The sequence below is a fragment of the Eretmochelys imbricata genome, chromosome 6 (assembly GCF_965152235.1).
Source record: "Eretmochelys imbricata isolate rEreImb1 chromosome 6, rEreImb1.hap1, whole genome shotgun sequence".
Classification (NCBI taxonomy): domain Eukaryota; kingdom Metazoa; phylum Chordata; order Testudines; family Cheloniidae; genus Eretmochelys; species Eretmochelys imbricata.
The window spans coordinates 45,155,375-45,175,582 of NC_135577.1; the positions used below are offsets into that span (position 1 = coordinate 45,155,375).

A 20,208-nucleotide genomic window follows, 5' to 3' on the forward strand; every position below is an offset into this window, starting at 1 on the left:
AAAACCAAGGTGCTGACTCCCTGTGACTGTTCAAGAACTCTTTTTCAAGAACAAGAGTGTGCACCCTGGGGTCCTGTCCAAATCACACCTTAAATAATTACATTCTGTCTCCTTAAATTAACTCCCCAGTACTAATTGGTTATGTTATTCTTAAGGGGACATATCAAAAGAAATGTCATGGTCCAAATTGTGCTCCTTAAAGCTACATGGAGGGGATGACATAAAGAAGCAGGCTAGCCACCTTCCCAGAATTATCTTCTATCTCCCCAGACAAAGGTAGGGTTCTCTGCAGGTCCTGGGATCTGCCTCTCAGGAGGAGGGAAATGGTGGGCCAGGAGCAAGAATGAGAGAAGGAAAAGTGCATAATTTCCATCCCACTCCTTCAAGCCTTGTAAAAAATCACCAGGACTCTGTTAACTTTACTGTGAAGTTTGGTGCATTCAGATCCACCACTTAAGCAATGCCACCCCAGTACCGCAGTTAGGTACCATGCATGTTCCTATTTAACCTATTGTGGCTTGCACGTGGTGTGAGGAAGGTTAAAAAAAATCCCTAATCCTCTGCCAATTTGACCCCTGGGAGAAAAAAAAAATCCTTCCTAACCCCCTTAACAGGCTACCAGCTAGATCCACAGCATCTGTCAGGTTGGGTTCTCATTCCTAGTTTTGGTGGGTAGGGTGGGCAGCTGGAACAGAGCCAAAAGAGGTTCCACATGGCCCCTGAATGGGGTTAAATCCTGGGAGCTGGGGAACGCTGGCCAAACAGCGCCCCCTCCTCCAGCCAATGGGTTCCAGAGACTCCTATGGGAGGAGTTATCTATTGTCCCTAGGAGAGTGACTCCCTCTGTTGCTACTAGCACTGTCCCCCTTTCACCTCTCGCCCCATCAATTTCCCCCACCCATTGATGTGCGTAGGTGGCATGCAGCTCAGGCCTGGAATGCCATCTCTCTCTCTCTCTCCCAGGCTAGTGTTTACAAGGGTGTGTGATGTTTACAGTGCTAAACCTGCAACTTTCACAGCAAATATAAGAAAGAGAAAACATTTCTTCTGGGACAGGGATCCTAAAACAACATGATCTTAAACTACTACAGTTGCAATTGTAGTGTCCCTTCCAGTCAACTGCTGGGCAGGGCTGCTGTGGGCTGTTAAACAGCTGCACTCCATAGGTGAATATGTGTCTGTGATGGGCAGCACAGCACAGTTTGTACAATGCTGTGTGTCCATTCGATGAAAGGTGTTACATGCAGTTTATGTACAATTATTACTAGAGCTGGTCAGAAAAAACTTTGATGGGACCATTTTTTGTCAGAAAAGGCAGTTCCATTAAAATCAAGAGGCTTCTTGAAATCAAGTCGATTTCGTTAAAATTTTGTTTTGGGGAAAAAAACAAGCTTCAACAATATCAAAACATCCCATTTCCACATTTTTGAAATTAAACATTTTGATTTGTCATTTTGAAATGACTTTTTGTTTGGATTGTTTTTGTTGTGTATTATAGTATATGTTATAAAGTAAACTAAAAATCGAAATGAAATGTTTTGATCAAAAAATTGTTTGGAATTTTTTTTTCCATGGAGAATTTCTACATTTTTGGGGTTAGTTCCAATTTGAAATGCAACCAAATTTCAAAATCCCTTAAAAACTGAATTTCTTTCTCTGCCTTTAAGACAGAGCCATTCAAATTTCTGTAAACAATACTGAGTTCTAAACAAGAATTATTTGATTGTGCTGAATAATTTTGAGAAAGAAAAACTGAGACTGGTTTCAGCCTTGTTAATATAATACAAACCAAAGTAGCTTGATATATGTGTTCATTTATATATATTGCTTGCATTCAAAAGCAATCAATGTTTATGTTTGATGGACAGTTTCCTGTAGATTTGACTGTATAAGATCACTGCGTTGGGCACACCACAGGAGCATTATACTTCTCTATAATGGAAAAAAAAAAAAAAACCTTTAAAAAGAACAGAAATCCAGTTATCAACACTACAGGGAAACAGAAAAGTGAGAACATAATCATATAGGAAGGTAGAAAACCCGACCAGAAAAAAAAGTTTGCTATATCATTGGGCATATTCAGATGGACAAAAATAGAGATAAGAAGAAAATGCTCTCAGAAAGTCATTTTTAGAATCAGCTGTGATTGCTTCATTATCAACTGAAAGACAATAGATGCTAGGTAGAAAGGCTGCAAATATTTTTGTCATTGAAAAGTTAGTAGAGCATCACAAATCGTAGAGGAGCCTTTGCTGAAGTAACAGCAGCAACCATTATGCAGACAGAATTGACTTTTAGATAGCATCAGCTTGCAGCACAAAACTAATAATTACCTTTGCATATATGCAGCTTTCGTTGAGTTTTTGTAGTGTGCAATTGCGTTCGCACATAGGGCACATGATGGTTTCATTTGCCTCGCAGATCTCTTTGCTTTAGTAGAAAGATGGGAAAATAAAGATTATAAAAAGGCTTTCAGCATTTTTCCAGACCGAGGCTATACCATTTATATTCTTTATTGGTTTGTAACATGCCTAGACCATGAAATAGGCTCATTAAAAATCTAATTTTCAATGACCAATTTAATTTAAGAACCAAATCCTGGTCCCACTGAAATAAAGAAGAGTTTTACAAATAACTTCAGTGCCAACAGGATTTGACCCTAAGCAAATAACACATCCTCTTTGGACCTGATACTGCCATCCCTATTTCTACTAAACACACATGGATTTCAACAGAAGTATTACATGTAGTAGAACTGAAGGATTGGTCCCAGACTTCTAACTACATACCACAAATTTAGCAAAGTTAGGTAGTAATATTTATAACACCCTTTAAAACACAGGGAGTAGATCCTCAGCTGATGTAAACTGGCGTAGCTCCGTCAACATTAATGAAGCCATGCCAATTTACATCATCTGAAATATCTGGCCTAGCATGTGTAAAGGAAAAAAACATACCACATGTACAGTGACAAGAGATGAAATCCTGGCCCCAGTGAAGTAAATGGGAGACTTACATGTACTTAAATAGAGCCAGGATTTCACTCAAGACATGTAATGTCAAACACATCTAATGCAGATGGCAACTAGTTTTATAGGGAAGGGGGGAACTCAAAGGGTGGGTAACTTCTAGCATTTGTATTTCAAGTATTTGTGTTTAATTTCCCCCAAGATTGAATCATTTATGGGGACAAAATAAAATGAACTAGTCTTCTTATGATATTTCAGTCACTGTTTGGAAAAAAAATCCTCAGATATCATACTACTTCAGAAGTCCCTGAGATTCACTAAGGTGCTTAAGTACATGAGTAGTCTCATTGACTTCAATGTGACTATTCACCATTTTTAAAGTTAGGCACATGTTTGAGTACCTTGATCAGGACACACAGGAAAATAAAGCAGACACAAGGATGGCTTTTAAAGCAGAAGACAGCAACTTTTAACAGTGAGAGGTTAAGGCCAGAAGGACCCACCGGATCACCTAGTCTGACCTCCTATATATCATGTACAGGCCATCAACACCACCCAGCACCTGCATATTAATCCCAATAATTGAAATGAAACCAAAGTATTATAGCCCACAGGAGACTAGACTATTACGTGCCACAGGCAGAGAATAGGAAGGACCAAGGTGCACCAATGCCCAAGACCCTCACAATGGCAGGGAAATGATTAAGTGAGATATACCCACATGCTGCAGAGGAAGGCAAAAAACCCCAAGGTCACTGGCAATCTGAACTGCAGGAAAATTTCTTCCCAACCCCACATAAACCTTGAGCATGTGAGCAAGAACCAGCCAGCCAAGCACTTGAGAGAGATTGTTCAATGCTACCTCAGAGCCCCTCCCCGATGAAAGTCCCATCTCCAGTCATGGCCTTCCCTGATGCTTCAGAGGAAGGAGATTGAAAAAACCAGATAAACACAGAATACAATGGGGGGAAAAATCCCTTCCTGACCACTGCAGGTGGCCAGTTGAAACCCTGAAGCATGAGCTTTTAGGATCAGTAATGGGGATGGAGAGTGTGTAGTACCTCAGATACTTATTGTGGCTAAGTTAAATGGGCTCCTTGTTAAATAACCATATCAAGTGTTGGCCTCTTTAGCCTAACCCTCAGGATTCAAACCACCTCTAAATCCTTTCCCCCTTCCTCCATGAGGGGGAATGAGGGTACAGATGAAGGGTATTCTAGTCTGCAAAGCCTTGCCCTTCTTCCTACTAATAGTTATCCTCTGAGTCCCCCACTCATGTGTACCTCTGGGAGCTGGCCCCTTTGAGTCTCTTACCCACATTAGTGTGGACACTAGCCACAGGTTACTAAAAAAATTACCAACTCCATTTGACATAAGTTCCTGTCTTAAGTTTCCTGTGCTGGCCCAATCAAACATCCCTTTCCCAGCTGACCTGGGGCTGCAATGGTTCCCAGAGGCAGTAAAAGAGGTACAATACAAATGCAAAGGAATCCAGTTTGATTTCGGTTTACACAAACTCTGCTTGCATTCTATTAAGGATCTCACGGAATCTGAACTCACAGCTCTAATGGAAACTACCATTTGAACTTGGTATTTATTTACAAATGTGCATTCACATTAAATCCCATTCCTGGAATAATAATGCTACAGACTGTGCTCTCTCCAATGATGTTTGTATGGACTTTTCTCTAAATTTTCTCAGCAATGCTAGTCTCTAAATTATTAAATCTTACAAAAAAAATTAGGGGTTGTCAAAGAAAATGTTATAAAAAAATCTCTGAACAGGAGCAAGCATAGTAGCTGATGTCAGAGATGTGCATCAATGCATGCCTGTGTATCTAGGAATAGAATTCGGATCTGTATCACAAGTCTTAATATGTAAGGGAATTTTATTTCAAACAGTTAACTGCAAAGAATGAGATCTTTACAGTACAATAGATGATGACAATATAAACTATAAAAAACATAAGACAAATTGTGCTGCTGTACTTGAGAAGTTAGACATTAAAGTATATAAAACATGCGGTTGTAGTCTATGCACGATGGTGCTGAAATCTTCTTATAAATTCTGTTTTAAAACCCCGTTTTTTTTCCAACAGCTAAACTCAAAGAAAGTTACACCAATACTAGTCCAGATGCTTATGAGCAATTCTCGGTTAAGCTATTATTTTTTTTAGCAAATTTAGTGATCATGATAGATGTCATTGCCCTTGTGATTGCCCTTGTTGCTAAAATCCTTTTAGTAAGAACAGTATGGATAGAAGTGAAAGCTTCCCCCTACTTCTTTGCCCAGTGCACTTCAATCCTGACCTGAAAGGCCAACCCCTTTATTGGTGAATAGATGCTTAAATCTCCATGGCCTGTTCCATTCTTGGCCTTTCTGAGTGGAGGCTGTCGATAAGAGGAGCGATCATGGACGTGTTTCCTGAGATGTGTAGCAACCCCTCAAATGCTAACTACTCTAAAACCAACAAATTTATTTCTACATAAGCCCCTGAACAAAGGGGAAGGGAAAATCTACACCTGTCTTTGATTCTGATGTGTGGCTTAAATATATGGTTGGTTCTGCATATAATTCATCTGAAGAAAAGAATGCAAAATATGGAAAAAATTAGAGTTATCAAGTGATTAATTGCACTGTTAAACAATAATAGAATACCATTTAAATATTTTTGGATATTTTCTACATTTTCAAATATATTGATTTCAATTATAAACACAGAATACAAAGTGGACGGCACTCACTTTATATTTATTTTTTATTACAAATATTTGCACTGTAAAAACAAAAGAAATAGCATTTTTCAATTAACCTAATACAAGTACTGTAGTGCAATCTCTTTATCATGAAAGTTGAACTTACAAATGTAGAATTATATACCGAAAAAAACTGCCTTCAAAAATATAACAATGTAAAACTTTAGAGCCTACAAGTCCACTCAGTCCTATATCTTGTTCAGCCAATAACTCAAACAAGTTTGTTTACATTTGCAGTAGATAATGCTGCCTGCTTTATGTGCTAAAGATTCATATGTCCCTTCATGCTTCAACCACCATTCCAGAGAACGTGTGTCCATTCTGATGACAGGTTCTGCTCGATAACAATCCAAAGCAGTGCAGACTGACGCATATTCATTTTCATCATCTGAGTCAGAGGCCACCAGCAAAAGGTTGCTTTTCCTTTTTTGTTGGTTTGGGTTCTGCAGTTTCCGCATCAGAGTGTTTCCATTTTCAGACTTCTGAAAGCAAGCTCCACACCTTGTCCCTCTCAGATTTTGGGAGGCACTTCAGATACTTAAACCTTGGGTCGAGTGCTGTAGCTATTTTTAGAAATCTCACATTGGTACCTTCTTTGCTTTTTGTCAAATCTGCAGTGAAAGCGTTCTTAAAATGAACAACATGTACTGAGTCATCATCTGAGACGACTATAACATGAAATATATGGCAGAATGTGGGTAAAATAGAGCCCAAGGAGTTCAGTCACAAATTTAATTAACGCATTATTTTTTTTAAACAAGCGTCATCAGCATGGAAGCATGTCCTCTGGAATGGTGGCCAAAGCATGAAGGAGCATATGAATGTTTAGCATACCTGGCATGTAAATAGCTTGTAATGCTGACTACAAAATTGCCATGTTCCTACTTTCAGGTGACATTGTTAATAAGAAGCAGGCAGCAGTATTTTCCGGAAATGTAAGCAAACTTGTTTGTCTTAGCAATTGGCTGAACAAGAAGTAGGATTGAGTAGACTTACAGGTGCTAAAGTTTTGCACTGTTTTGTTTTTGAGTGCAGTTATTTAATAAAAAAACCCTACATTTGTAAGTTGCACTTTTACGATAAAGAGATTACGCTATGGTACTTGCATGAGGTGAATTGAAAAATGCTGTTTCTTTTATCATTTTTACAATGCAAATATTTGTAATAAAAATAATATAAAGTGATCACTGTATACTTCGTATTCTGTGTTGTAATTGAAATCAATGTTTGAAATTGTAGAAAAACATCCAAAAATATTTAATACATTTCAATTGGTATTCTATTATATAACAGTGTGATTAAATTTTTTTAATCACGATTAATTTTTTTGAGTTAATCATGTGAATTAACTGCAATAAATCAACAGTCCAAGAAAGAATTTTAAGAGCTAGGAGGGCCTTCAATATGTTGCACACTTTAAATCCGCCTCACAACCTGGTCAAGAAAGGGCAACTTTATCATTAAATATATACTACAATAGAAACAAACAAAACAAAAAATATGGGTCGAAATTCTGCAGCTTTATTTGTGCATATTTGGGCCCAAAGTATCTAATTCAGACTGTGTGTCAAAGGTAATTTGATACAGATCCACTGGGTTTTTCTGATATGGCAACATCCATCTCCCAACAGAATCAAGGAACTAGCTGTCACCACTAGAAATCACAGGCTAAGGCTACCATTCGTGGCAGCCCTAATACCAGTACTGAGCCCTGGCAACAAAGAACGGGACTTTTGATGGAATGATCTGCCTTGCCCATCTGCTGTCACAGGGAAATGAAAAGTCCCCTGGTTCACCAAGTTACTCTGCTGATAGCAGTGAGAAAAACATGTTTTAAAACGTGGGCCATATATTAATGTTTGTTGGAGAGATTTATACTGTATAAAAGGTTGGTTTGTTTTTCAATTACCATCTAACTTCAGAACAGAGCAGATTTTGAATTTCAGACTTAAGACAGACATCCATGTATTAAATACATCAACTCTAGCATGTGCTTGAAACTTCATTACTGTACAATCTTCTCTTTATTAATTAGGTATAACACACTCTATGGTGATACACATTTTTTCACCTGTACATCAGTTCTGCAGTGCAAGTAAATGGTACAATGGAGACAAAATGAAAAAGCAAAATGATCAAATTTGCTCCTAAACCACTAGAGGGAGGATTTGTATTTCCCAAGTAGCAGACTTTTACATAACCCTAACAGCTGAATTGACACTACTGAACAAAGTGCTAATTTGATCACTGAGCAGGGTTTTTAAAAAAACAAACAAACGGAAACACTTTGGTGACCATACAGCAGAGAAATTAACAACAAATTGTGTCACTAAATGTCCATAAACAGTTTGTTTTATGAGCAAAATCCAAAGCGATATTTACAGTTTGCACATTCCTGATAAGGGGCATTACTAGAATAAAAAGTCAATCTGGCATCAATTGGTATTGTAACAAATAATCAAATTTTTGAATAGGTTTTGGGGTAATGTGCCAATTTGTCAGATTAACATAATGCCCTGGTGCAAAATTAAAATTCCAAATGCTCATTGTTTTCATCCTGATAAAAACATAGTCTTGGAGAAAACAGCTCAGCCAGTATCCTGTGATGTACCTTGTGTTTGTGTAATGTAATGTCTACAGAGTGCAAAACTAAATAATAAATTACTACCACCACCTAGCATTTATACAGCACTTATCCTCTTCAAAGTGTTTTACAAACATTAATTAAATAATCCTAGAACCACAGAATATAAAAATGGAAAAGACCTATGAGGTCATTTATGCCATCTTCCTGGTAATGGAGGATTCTTTGCTGTCTTCACAATCTAGTTTACTAGTATTTTGTTTAATCTTTGCTACCCTACACCAGAATAGGCAGGGACAAATTGTAATGAATGGGCTAGTTTATGTGTGTATCACTGTCTTCTACTGTATAGAATTAGAACTGCTTAACTAAAGATATGTATTCACTACCTGCTGGATCGGCAGGCAGCGATTGATCCAGCAGAGATCGATTCATTACATCTAGTCTAGATGTGATAAATCGACCCCCGAGCTCTCTCCCATCGACTCCTGTGCTCCATCGCCGCGAAAGCAGTCGACTCACAGTGGTGAAGACACCATGGTAAGTCGATCTAAGTATGTCGACTTCAGCTACGTTATTCATGTAGCTGAAGTTGCGTAACTTAGATTGACCCCACCTCCCCAGTGTAGACCAGGGCTAAGTGTCAGACTATCAACAGCTAAAATACTTCAGCTCAAATGCTAGGGGCATGTGCTTTTGGAGCAAGAAGATCTGAGTTCTATTCCTGCTGTCATTGCCATGCTGTGCAGCATAAAACTCATGTTCCTAGATGACCTAATTTACTTGTGTCGAGCATTCTGGCACCTGAATGTGGATAGTGTTCATGGTTCCTCTTGCAGACGGTCAGTTTCCTCTTTTGTTTGGATGGGTCTTTCATAAAGCAAGGGAGAATAAGCATTTAAAAATAGGAAAATCTGATTGTAAAACTAGAAAAATAAGCAAGAGGACACAGGGGGCAGATGTACCTGAAATTACTTTTAACGCAGTTTTAATGACTCAATTTCATGTTGTGGGTTTGCCTTTCAAACTTACAACATGGAAAAAACAGTTAAACACCTCATTAATAAAAATACATGGTGTTTGGCTGATATCATATTATCCAATGTTATCTGAAACAGTCAAATCTGAACATTTTGGTTTATAACAGGAAACCTGACAAAGCTTTAATTAAGCACAGCAGGAGAGACAATAAGACTTTGTAAAGTACAGGATAAAGATAACTTCAAGAAAGATAAAGTGCTCCTTGTTCAAAGTCTAAAATGCATTAATTTTCTACAAAATTTTGCTCCATTAAGGTAACAGTCTTAGCATGCAAAGTAGTAGTAACCACAGACTAAGCTTTATGTTCTATTCCCATGGGTTAGCGTTCTGCATTGAGGAGCTAATCACTCCTAATGGAAAGCTTCGGAAAGAAAAGTCTCTCTAGAAATAGTTCTCCTTACAACATATCAGACATTTGCTTTAGCACGATTTCTCTTCATTTATTTCTTAAGTTGATATCATTATCTCCTCCTGGGACAGGCCCAAATCAGGGGAAAATCACTTTGAAACTTCGGTGGGTTTCATGTTGCACAGCACTTGACTGTGATCTCCCTTACACCAGTATTAAATGAGTACCTCCATTGGCTACAATGGAGTTGGCTCTTAATTTACACCAATGTAGCTGAGAGAAGAATTAGGTTCAGCGTTTCAATAACATCATCCCTTTTGGTGGGAAAGGTTTGCACAGAAGGATGGGAGGTTGAAGTTCTGGAACTTCACTGATGCACCCAGATCTATATGCAATCCCATACTCCAGTCCACATGAGACCGAGAGAATTTTCCTGAGTTCACCTCACTATAGTGAGAACCATTAATGGGTGGTCATTTGCAATTACTTATCTTCAGCACAGTATTTGCTGTATTTCCTTGTACACAGAGTTGGAAATGCTGCAAACGCAGCCATAAATTTAGCTACTGTGAACGAAAAATGTCCAGTTTTTGATGTAAATGGTTATAGAGAGGGGATGTAGCTGATAATATAATTGAGTCCTCAGTTTGAATATTATGAAATGCTGTAAGTCTAGCAAATGTTTAAAGTTTGACTGAAGACATGCAACATTTGGTTTAGGTTGTGCCTGGCTGCTGCTTACATTTTCAACAATGGAACTGGCAAGAATAACTGTCTTTTGTGGTTTTTAAAATGGGATTTTATTGTGCATCATACCTTACTTGGCTAGAATCCATTGTAAACAATCCATAAAGGAAAACAAACAGCCCGACAAGTGCAGCAGGAATGAGCATTCCAGTGTACCATCCCAGCCAAGCAAAATAAAGACCAATTTTTTCACCAAAATACCGCCTGTGTGAAACAGCAAAAAACAAACAGTTTGTAGTAAATGATCTTGCCCATCTTGACAGCATTTCAGGAATCCTAAAAGGAAATAATTATTACTAAGTTTATTTTCATTTGCTGACTTTTTAGTAGCACTTGTCCAAAATGCAATTTTATAGAATTCTGACATAATACTTTAGTGGCACTAATTGCAGTCTAACCAATACACATATCCCATAAGGAAACAGCTGGAGTGCACTACAATTTTACACTGTTGCAATGATTTAGACGAGTCAGTAACTTCAGCTCTGTTAAAAGTAGGAAGTTATAAAACAGCATATTTGTTAGTATTAAACTCAGAAGAGTTGGACACAGTGTTATGCAAATACTTTTGTGTAACATAATTACAGAACCCAGGCCTGTAGAGCTACCATGCAGCTGATATCTCCAGGCTGTAACCAACTTGCACTACACTTCCCATGACCCTCTGTAGAGAAAGACATGGGAAGTTCTGCCTCAAGGGTTTGACAGACAGCAGCTCCATGACTCCTGATTGACTCCCTGCCCTATATAAACCCAAGGTGTGTTCCAGGAAGTGTCTCAGCAACAGTGTGGATCTTCTGTAGCTCCAGTTACTGTTCCTGCTCCTTGCTCTTGAATTCTCAGCTTGATTTGGACTTTGACTCCTGACTCAGGCCATGAGCCATGGTGTGAGCCCTGGCCTGGACCTGCCTACAAACTCTTCTGGTACTCCCAGCCTCAGATATGCCCCTGCTCTGACCCTTGGCCATGACTGCCCATGTTGGGATCCTGACAAAGAAGGTGACAAAGAGCCTGTTCTCACATAGCATGTAGTCCACTATAAAAAAAACAACATATGCTGGATTGTCACCAAAATCTACTGTTAGAGCAAAGTGGTAGTACTTGGGGAACATGAGTTCAAGATTCAGCCTTAATTCTTCAAAAATGGGCCAAAAGTTGCCAGAACAGTGAGATGGTAGTGAACATGGCTAGAAAGTAAGGCATTGAACCTACAATTTGGTCAGGACAGAAGGACCCCTATACCCATGGTCTTCCTTGGCACTCTGTGGGGACATAAGGGCCCACCCACATGCATTGCTGGATGAGGACTTGAAACTGACGGTAAGCAGAAATGAAATTGACTTGTCTGTATTCACTGTCCAAGATAAGTGAAATGCAAAATGCAAACACCAGCATTAATTACAGGGACAAAATTATTTTTTAAAATTCTTTTTGTCTTAATAATCCCAAAATAGGTAAAGGAAATGATACATACATACATTCCAACATTGATTGTAACTAGATTTTTGTTTTTAACTTAGTCAAGTTATTTCTCTTATAAACCCTCGTCCATTTGGCACTACAATGATTTCAAAAGGTCTCTGGGTGGGGTAGGGGTCTGTCTGTGCCAATCAGATTGCAGAACTATGCCTTAGGCCTCCTCTCTGCAAGTTGTTCCATGAGGAACCCCATTAAAATCGGTAAGACTAAACAAGGATCCACCAACACTGAACAACTAGCAGGACTGAGGCCATGCGTTGTAATACCAAGTAGCTAAACTCTATCAATAAAGCAAAGAGACACATTTTTGCTCATTTTTTAAAAAAAATTAAATATAAAATGCCTGTAATTTTCAGCAGAATGGGTAGTCTACCCCTGCCTAGCTTTTCACATAATTGAAAAAAGTTGTGTTACATTGTATGAGTACCTGATTAAATCCAGAGGCTGGTATTTGTACCACATCCCCCACCGTGCCCAGCGCTCATATAATAGGTGTCTGTGATTTTGAGCTCCATGTGTTTTGATGGGATGTCTGCTCTTGTGGCTTCCCTGAATCACAGAAAGAAAGAAAAAGATATTTCTGCATCACTGGGAAAGAAAGAGGCATTAAAAAGATGGCATTTGGATTCAAATATAAATAAGGACATTACTTTTTTGATGACACGGATGTATTGGTTCATTTATTACTAATAGTTAAAAAAAATGCAATCCTGAGTTTATTGTTAAGCCTGATATAGTAGAAGGGGTTACAAACTTCTCTGCAATGACGAATTTCCTCCAGGACAGATTTAAAGACCAGTGCTAAAGTACTCTTTCCTGACTAACTAGATCCCCAGCACTTTCCAGTGGGAGTGCATGGCTTCAGGTCCAGTATTTGTAGGTCCTGGATGTATAGTCATTTGTTTATGTTTTTATATTTTTCAAATGCTTTTAAGTTCCAAAGAGCCACATATGTGGACATATTTTGTATAACTCCTGTGTAATTCCATTGATTTCCAATATGGGGCCCAATTCTTTTCATCTGGCTAACTCCAATAATTTTAATGGAGTTACTTCTGATTTACCAGTGTAAAACGAGAGAATCGGTAATAACTTTTATACAAAAAGTATTGCAATAGTGTGAATACGGGGGTTCATTCCATCACACAGGTCCCTTGTCTATCTATGGTATTCCTTTTCATAGATGATGGAAACAAGAAGATCAGAGCTGGTACTATTTTGTCCCCACAAATGGCTCCCTGAGGCATTAAACACAAAATCGATCAGAGGGGAATACAAAGAAACATTTAATTCATTTTTACCCAAACACTTTGATTGGCTTTGTCTGGATTCCATTACAGCTTAACGCACAGCGTTATACTCTAAAATAAAAAGTTATGATGCAGAATTTTCAGGCCCTTCCTAACTGAAGTCACCAATCTTCTGTGGTTCTACATTCATTTTACTCTCACCATAAGGTAGCACTCCAGTTTAAGCCATGTTTTCGTTTAGTAAGGCATACAATTCTAGTGGCCATTCTCTTGCATTTAATGGCATTATGAAGTATGGACTGATTTAGTACACTAGTTTGAAGAGAATATACAGTCCATTAAATGCTCTGAAGCATCCCGGGTTACATTCGTTTTAAAATTTCAGAACTCCAGTCATTGTTACAGTCATTTTCTTGAAAATATTCTTCCATTATTTAAAAAGCATCTTTTATTCTCTCTTCTCTGACTCAGCACAGCTTAAGGGCATGACATGACTTACAGCTAGGCCATGGTAGCAGCAAGCTGCACCAAATTTTCACCACCACAAAATGTACATGCTGAGAAACACTAGTGTTCCTGCATAGTGTGAACTGTAAAATGTATCTGATAATAACTTCTCAAGTGGTATTATTTATGAGCCTGCCACTGGTGGAGGGCCAGCAATGGAAGAGATACATTGTGATGTGGAAAAGATGAGAACTCAATGTATAAGACTGGAAACCAGCTTCCATCCTGCTGTAAAAATGTCTTTTATCCCATTCAGCCAAGTGCTTCCTTTCTGGAGAGTGCTACCCTTCACCCACAAGTGAAGTAGCAATGATCCAGCACCTGGCTCAAGGGATTACAGTTCACCATCTCAGAAAGGAATCCAGTACTGCATGAAATCCACTTCACCGGTTGACTGCTCAAGCCAACCAAATCATAGTTCCATAGGCAGGAGGGGAGGCACAGTTGGCTGCCTTGGTAGGAGGCCCAGGAGGATTGGACTTTATGACTCTTAAAGCCAATTCAGAGATGTCCCTTCAAGGTTAGCAGTCAGTCACAAACATTGTTGAACCTTGTGGAGTTAAAGATTCCTCTCTATCTCTTTTAAAAGATTTGTCAAGCTTGTTTGAGTTTGTGAACCTTCACTTCCCTGTAATGTAAATGCACAGTTCCCAAACGGTCCTGTAGAGGAGCGGACTCACCCCTGCGGCGCCTCCTGCTGGTCATCTTTGGGAATTAGCTCACCAGGTGCCAGAGCACCCTCTGCAGACCGGTGATCCATCTTGCCACTGGCCCTCATGTCCCTCCCAGACTCAGTGCCAGTTTGTCTGGGGTGCTGTCCTTCTGGCAGTAACCCCTAAATCTCAGGGTCTCCCCACCCAGGGCAACCCCCCACCCACTATCCCCACTTCACCTCAGCCTTGGTTACTGTCAGTCCTCACTTAGCCCCCACTCCCTGGGCAGACTGCAGTGTATTAGCCACTCATCACAGGTGAAGGGTTTTGGACCGCTGCCTCTGCCTCTGCCTACCCATGGGCTGCCCCATACAACCCCAGTACCTATTTGTCCTTACTCTAGGCCTGCAGCCTAGGGGGTTTCCAGGCCAGAGCTCCCAGGCCCCTTTGGCCTTCCCCCAGCCCTGCTCCACCTCAGGTACTCTCTCAAGCTCCCCAGCAGCCAGGCCCTTCTTCCTCTAAAGGCAGAGAGAGAGTGTCTACTCCTGGCTGCCCTGGCCTTCTTATACAGGCCAGCTGCGGCCTGATTGGGGCGTGGCCCAGCTGCAGCCACTTCCCCAATCAGCCCAGCTTCTAGCCCACAGCTCCAGCCCTCTCCAGGGCTGTTCTAAGCCCCTCAGGGCAGGAGCCGATGTCTACCCCACTACATGTCCTCATCCCACTTCCAAACTCTGTGCTTAAAGGAAGAGTCAATTAAAAAAAAAAAGACAGAAACATAGTAAAGGGTCACATTCTACTCAGTCACGCCCAGGCAATCCCAAAGTCAGTATGGAATCATAGGTGTAACTCAGTATAAAAATTGGCCCATGTGGTTTTCTACCTAAAGAGGAGCCTTTTACCCACCCATGCCTCCAAGCAAGACTGGCATAAATGGGTGCCATAAATAAAGCAGAACTGTGGTGATATTTTTATTAGAATCTCTCTCTTCTCCTTTTTTCACTGTTTTGCCACAGCAAAATATGAACACAATAACACTCACACTGGAGTTGAACTTTTAACTTACTGTATCATAGTGGGATGGAAATTAAAAATAAAAAGTATCTTATCCCTAGTCTTTCATGCAGGTCCTTGTGCTTATCCTTTTATTGCAATTGCAATAAAATAATGGCTCACTAATATGATTTGTTAAAGTAATAATCTGCAATATAACTACAGACAATCATTTACACAATAAAAAGAAGCATATATGTGAGACCATGTGAGAGAGTGTAGTTGTAGAAGTGAGAAAAAGCTTTCACAGTTATGAGGATTTTTTTCTTCCACTGGAACGGTTAGTATTCCCCTAAAGTCAATAAAATCTAGCTGAAGCATTAATAATGAAAATGTGAATGGTATGTCCAGAGTACTGCTCTTTTATGCTCCCCTGAATTAAAGTGTTAATACCAAGAGCAGTTCTTTAACCAACAACCTGGGAAGTTTAAGTCACTTTGAAACACAATGTGGTGTGTAACATCCTCAGGTAAAGCAATCATGTCTCAGAGTCATCACTGTCCATGTTTCAAATAGTCTGATCATGACATGAAACTCAGTGTGAAGTTCTGCCCTTAATTAGAAAGAAGACTTATAACTTATTTCCTTCTTTCAGCCATTTAGGGCCTGATCCAATGCCCTCTGAAATCAATAGGAGTCTTTTCATTGATTTAAATGGGCATTATGTCAGATCCTGAATTTATTGATGGGACTATTTTCAAGGTAAAGTTCTATACAACTATACAGAAATTGTTTGCACTGCAAATTTTAGTATCAATTTCCTTGTATTTGATCCACTGGAAAGCAAAATAGAAAAAATAGAACATTTTTAACATGCAACAATAATTTGAGCTAATTGAAACAATTTATAATCTCTTTAACAATTCCACAGACAATGTCCATTTAAAAATGTACTTAATACAGGACCATTCTAAATCAGTGGGAGAACATCCCAGAAAGTTATTACTGTACATTGGACTAGATAAAGATCCAACCTAGGCCCATATCAGTGTAAGGAGTGTTATAAATAAAAAGCCTAATCAGAATGCAAAATAAAATAAAAACATCATAAAGCAAATTTACAGCTAAAATAGGATCTCAATGTTAAAATAACTTTTACTTTAAATAGAACACTTAAGGCAAAACTAAACCAGCTACCTCATGTGGTGGAAATGCAGCTTCATATGTTCCATTATTGAGTAATCTATTAATACCTAAGCAGAAGAAAAAAATGAGTTTCAATATCAATTTTTATACATGCTGTTTCAAGAGCTATTGCATTTCAGCCTATGAATTGAGGAACTGTGACAGTGCTAAATAATTGGGTTACTATTTTTAAAAAGGGAAATAATCAGTCTTGTGCACAAGTAGAATAACTGTTCATTGTCATTAACCATGAAGTTGTGGCTCTTCTTTCTCCCAAAAGATACATGGCTCTTTCTAACTTCAGAGACCTTACTGTGGCTAGTCTCTATACTCTTTTCTTCTATGATTCTCTAAGACAGCTCTTCAATGAATGAGGCCCTCTCTACGGAATAACCAAAGAACTGCCCTACCATTAAAAAACAGGAAGTTCAGACAACTACTCAGGAACCCTGATGGGGGTACCCAAAGTCAATAGTCTCCCAGACAACCCCAAAGAAATCAGGACTTTCAACAGGTCAGACTGCTGTGCTCTCAAAGACAAACCCTGAATCTGCTACTGTTGATCTTAATAGAGTTTTGCCATTGGTTTCAATGGAAATAGGTTTGGGTCTCAATTGTCCTCTATTCTTCTTGATGATGGTCCATGTTTTTTTAGGTGTGCTGCTGCTTTCCTTCCAGGAAAACTTCTCCAGGCAAATGAAAGCAGCAGCAAACCCACAACCGACCCCATTCACTGCAACCCACATTCATATTAAAGTCATTTAATAGCTAACATTCAAAGGCAGCTGTTTCTGTTTTTCCTAAATTTTCAAATTAACAAAAAAAAAGATGGGGGGAATTAAATGCATCCCTCCCATGAAACACAACCCTGTCACTGGGCCAGATACTCTGGTCTGGTATAGCTGCTTTGTGCTGCATTACAGGCATAATTTAGGCTTAAAACTGGTTTCACTGGACCAGGAAGGATGATCACACTCAAAGTGGTCCTCCAAGTGGCATAGAGCCAGCATAGCATAGGTACCCCACCCTTCTCTGCTGCTGGCATAGCAGGGAAAAAGGTGTGTGGTCAGGATGCATTGTGTTACACCCATTTTCAGCCTCCTCTGAGCCTAGTGCATATTAACTCAGAGACTTCACGAACAGCTCAGCAAGGACAAGTACACAGAGCAGCAGCAGGATCAAGTAATGCAAAGGACACCTTTAAATCACATTTGCCCACCCTTCCCAGCAATTTTCCAGTTTGGCTGTAGATTTGAGGTTCTGGCCCACAAGGCTAATGCAATGCTAAGGTTACGCATAGACAAAATGTAAGGAAATACAGAAGCTAAGATTCTCAAAGTGACAAGAATTCATCTAGAATATCTATGGCATCTTCCATTACTAGTTAGGCTATTAAATATATATACAGTACATACAAGGTGGACGAGTTAACGTTATTATAACTTTAGCTCTCTAATATTTGGGGTTTAAATATCATATTCTTGCATTTATATTAATAAGTTTGGCTTTTCTTCAGTGGGTGTTTCGAGGAAATTGAACAAATGCTTTGGGAAATCTACAATATTTGGTATAAACTACACTTGTTTTCCCACAAGAAGAGTGAATTATAACCAGGATCATTGCTGTGAACAATAGTACCCTCTGAAATATGAAGCATAAAACATAAATATTAAATTCTTAAAATGCAAAGTAATATATTATAGTGTACTTATACTTTTTGACAGGAACTGTTCTAACAGCTAATCAGGAGTGAAGCTGAACCGTAAGAAGCTTTCATCGTCTATGAGGACTACTACTGTATTAATGAGCTAATACTACTGGTTTGAATTTAATGCATAATACAACATTGCACGTCTACAGACAAATGCTTTCATTGTCTAAACAAGAATATCTATTTATCCATCAAATTTATAAAATATTTTATGAACCCATTAATCAGAAAATATTGTTGATTTTCACTGAATTATTTAACAAATAGCAGCTGGCAATGCTCAATCAGCTCTATTGCTGAATGAATAAGTCATACTATGAATACTGACAATATTTATTTATTTTATTTAATGAATGCTTTTTCTTTCTATAGACTAAAGATATTAGTACTCATCTTGAGACCCAATTTATGTTTTTTCTAAGTATCAGAATTCTTACCCATTTTTGATTTGCCATCTTCATACTTCGTTCTCTGTAGCATGTGGTGCACTATTCTACTTCTTGTGGAGTTGCTGAAGAAGCTGTCTTTGTTGTTTATTGTAAAGCTGTTAAAATGATTGATGCCTTTTCATATTCAAAGTAATCCACAGCTTTCGAAGCACAACTATTCAACAGTTTCTTTTTACGATACAGTACATATATAATAGTAATTCACAGTTATTACATAAGATGCAATGATTTACATCTTCAAAGAGTCCTTTCAACTCCCTGGAGAAATAGCATGCATTGTCCCCATTTTACTGATGGGAGAATGGTCACAGAGGTTAAGACAAAAATTTTCATTAAGTGGCCAGTGATTTGGGATGTCTCAGTTTTTGGGTGTCCAACTAGAAATACGTCAGGCCTAATTTTCAGAAATACTGAGTTTTCTCAAATCCATCTGAAGTCAATGGGAATTACAGATGTTCAGCACAATCCAGGGTCATAAAATTGCTGGAAAGGCAGCTTTCCTAAGGGATGGTATAAGTACACTTGATCCAGCCCCACCATGGTGGGGATGGACTTTGACCTCTTGTGGTCCCTTCCATCCCTACATTTCTGTGACTCTGTGATAAGTGAAACTCTAGTGCAACTCACTATCTGGGCTGAGATATCTCAAGTTGGGCACTAATAATAGACAACAGTTTTGAACATAAGGATGGCCATACTGGGTCAGACCAAAGGTCCATCTAGCCCAGTATCCTGTCTTCCGACAGTGGCCAATGCTAGGTGCTCCAGAGGGAATGAACAGAACAGGTAATCACCAAGTGACCCATCTCCTGCCGCCCATTCCCAGCTTCACCTGTCCATCCTGGCTAATAGCCATCTATGAACCTATTCTCCAAGAACTTATCTAGTTCTTTTTTTAATCCTGTTATAGACTTGGGCTTCACAATATCTTCTGGCAAGGAGTTCCACAGGTTGACTGTGTGTGTGAAAAAATACTTGAAATTTTTGGCGTAAGTGATTGGTCTAATGCCACACAGTGAATCACTGGGTGGGATTAGAATTTAGCTGCTCCCAGTATCATGTGCTCTCCACTAGAATTCACTTGAATTTATGGCTGCATTCAAGAGAATTAATTCAAGCTTTAATTCTACTTTATTAAAATCTTTACCTTAAGATTAAATAAAAGATAAAAGAGGCATAATACATTAAAATCATTTTAAAGTCTATCACTGTATTCTGCATTATAAACAAGGAGCATTATTCCATAGTACAGCAAAAGCAGAGATGATATGTTAGCTTGAACAGATATGTTTACAGTTTTTAGGTTGCGTATAGAAGATTAAGGGTCTTCTATACATATCTGAGGCGGGAGCATTTGTTGCGTAGACAGCTGGCTAAAATCCAAAGTTGCTGTTTTCAGCTTGTTCCCAGGCATTTCCTTCTGTTTCAGCTGTTTGTTGAATATGCAAAAACAAATCTGGAGTATGTGTGTTTAATAATGTAAGAAGAGACAGAATAGCATGTGCTCTATTGGAGCCAAATTTTGCCCCTACACTCT

At 38.9% G+C, this 20,208-nt stretch overlaps 1 protein-coding gene across 1 annotated transcript in view; it reads right to left on the reverse strand.

Annotated features, from left to right (window-relative positions):
- The window catches only part of ANO3 (anoctamin 3), a 141,883-nt gene that overhangs the window by 62,639 nt on the left and 59,036 nt on the right, over nt 1-20,208 (reverse strand). The window contains exons 6-10 of the mRNA XM_077818491.1: nt 18,660-18,766; nt 16,524-16,579; nt 12,354-12,475; nt 10,517-10,651; nt 2,334-2,430 (exon numbers count right to left, since the gene is read on the reverse strand). Coding sequence (XP_077674617.1) covers nt 2,334-2,430; nt 10,517-10,651; nt 12,354-12,475; nt 16,524-16,579; nt 18,660-18,766 — 517 coding nt within the window. The remainder of the gene's footprint in view (nt 1-2,333; nt 2,431-10,516; nt 10,652-12,353; nt 12,476-16,523; nt 16,580-18,659; nt 18,767-20,208) is intronic.